Consider the following 2,136-nt stretch of genomic DNA (forward strand, 5'->3'; position numbering starts at 1 on the left):
GAAACTGCCATGCTGCTGGGTTTTCATGCTCAACAGTTTCCCGTGTGTATCAAGAATGGTCCCACCGCCCAAGGACATCCAGCCAACTTGACAATTGTGGGAAGCATTGGAGTCAACATGGGCTAGCATCCCTGTGGAACACTTTCGACACCTTGTAGAGTCCATGCCCAATGAATTGAGGCTGTTCTGAGGGCAAAAGGGTTGCAACTCAATATTAGGAAGGTGTTCTAATGTTTTTGTACACTGTGTACATAACGCAGTGTTCACTTTTTCCCTTTCGTTGTTTGTAACACAAGGAGCCTTGTTGGTTCCACACTGTTTAATTACTTCCTTTTAAGTAATTAAAAGACGTGAAAGTGTTTTGAGTAGCATTCCCCATTCTCCATGCTACTTTATCCGTCAAGAGCGATACACTCCCCAGCTGTCGGACATATGTAAACTCATCTCTCTACTTCGGCCCTCATTCACGTCTCGCAGAATCACAGATCTCCCTCCTGCTTTGGGGTCTATAGAGAACGCTACACTGTCTGCATGGCAATCATGTCCCTCTATACTACACATGACAGGCTCATTTGGTTAACATCACACCACAGATCTCCCTGGGTTGAAGACAGGCTCATTTGGTTAACATCACACCACAGATCTCCTGGGTTGAAGGCAGGCTCATTTGGTTAACATCACAGATCTCCCTGGGTGAAGTCAGGCTCATTTGGTTAACATCACACCACAGATCTCCATGGGTTGAAGACAGGCTCATTTGGTTACACACACCACAGATCTCCCTGGGTTGAAGACAGGCTCATTTGGTTAACATCACACCACAGATCTCCCTGGGTTGAAGACAGGCTCATTTGGTTAACATCACACCACAGATCTCCCTGGTTGAAGACAGGCTCATTTGGTTAACATCACACCACAGATCTCCCTGGGTTGAAGACAGGCTCATTTGGTTAACATCACACCACAAGATCTCCCTGGGTTGAAGACAGGCTCATTTGGTAACATCACACCACAGATCTGCCTGGGTTGAAGACAGGCTCATTTGGTTAACATCACAACCCACAGATCCTTGCCTGGTTGAAGACAGGCTCATTTGGTTAACATCACACCACAGATCTCCCTGGGTTGAAGACAGGCTCATTTGGTTAACATCACACCACAGATCTCCCTGAGCTGTAGACAGGCTCATTTCTCCAAACAACATACTGCAGCAGTATATTCACTTGGAAATGGAGATGCTTTGTATCTCTGGAGAACTGTATAAGTTAAGGTTCATCTCCCCATATGTAACGCATTACCTGATTAAAGATAATTGTTCTGAAGTGGTTGTTAATATCAGTAGACTTGTTGATTTTAGAGTGGACATTCTGGAGTTATCCTGAGTTATACCTATCCTGAAAGTCATTGTACTTTATAACAGAGTCGTCAATTGACCACTTGTTGTTGTTGATTCCTAACTCTCTGTTGTTTGTCTGTGTCTCATTCTCTCCCACCCAGTTGCCCAGAAGGTGGTGGCTCTGAGGAAAAAGCAGCAGCTGTCTATTGGTCCGTGCAAGTCCCTGCCCAACTCTCCCAGCCACTCATCAGTCCCCAACGCATCCATCCCCTCTGTGCATATTAACCAGGTGAGGCCACACATCCTGAATATTTCTAACTAAGGCCAGGAGTATTCCTGGTCACGTGACCTGACTCAGGGACCTAGTTTTAGTTGTAGGTTATTACTAGGTCCCTGAGTTGTTCCTGGTCAGGTTATGTGGTCTGAAAAAAACAATGAGCTTCTTCTGTGAAAATTGGTACTTGCAGAAAGACGTAGGGCTGTACACTACTGAAGACAGGCTGTGCACTACTGAAGACAGGCTGTGCACTACTGAAGATATAGATAGGCTGTACACTACTGAAGATAGGCTGTACACTACTGAAGATGCCTGTTATGCCCTATGGCATAGGACATTCACGAAGTTAAGGTGTTCCCTAGGACAACTACTGAAGACCACTCGATTAAGTGCTACTGGAGCTATCTTGTCCAGTAGACTCGTTCCCGAAGGACATACGAAGTAGGCCTATCTATGTTCTTTTTCATAGTGTCCACCTAATCTATGGTCTTCAGTCTGGCCACTACTGAGAGCATAGATAGGT

General features: G+C 45.5%; 1 protein-coding gene across 4 annotated transcripts in view; it reads left to right on the top strand.

The window, feature by feature from the left end:
- agap3 (ArfGAP with GTPase domain, ankyrin repeat and PH domain 3) overlaps positions 1-2,136 on the top strand; it is a 325,912-nt gene that overhangs the window by 226,294 nt on the left and 97,482 nt on the right. For all 4 annotated transcript variants that reach the window (XM_023977106.2, XM_070436760.1, XM_070436761.1 and 1 more), the window contains exon 7: positions 1,498-1,625. In XM_023977106.2, coding sequence (XP_023832874.1) covers positions 1,498-1,625 — 128 coding nt within the window. The remainder of the gene's footprint in view (positions 1-1,497; positions 1,626-2,136) is intronic.

Source organism: Salvelinus sp. IW2-2015, linkage group LG32, assembly GCF_002910315.2.
Source record: "Salvelinus sp. IW2-2015 linkage group LG32, ASM291031v2, whole genome shotgun sequence".
In the NCBI taxonomy this organism is placed as follows: domain Eukaryota; kingdom Metazoa; phylum Chordata; class Actinopteri; order Salmoniformes; family Salmonidae; genus Salvelinus; species Salvelinus sp. IW2-2015.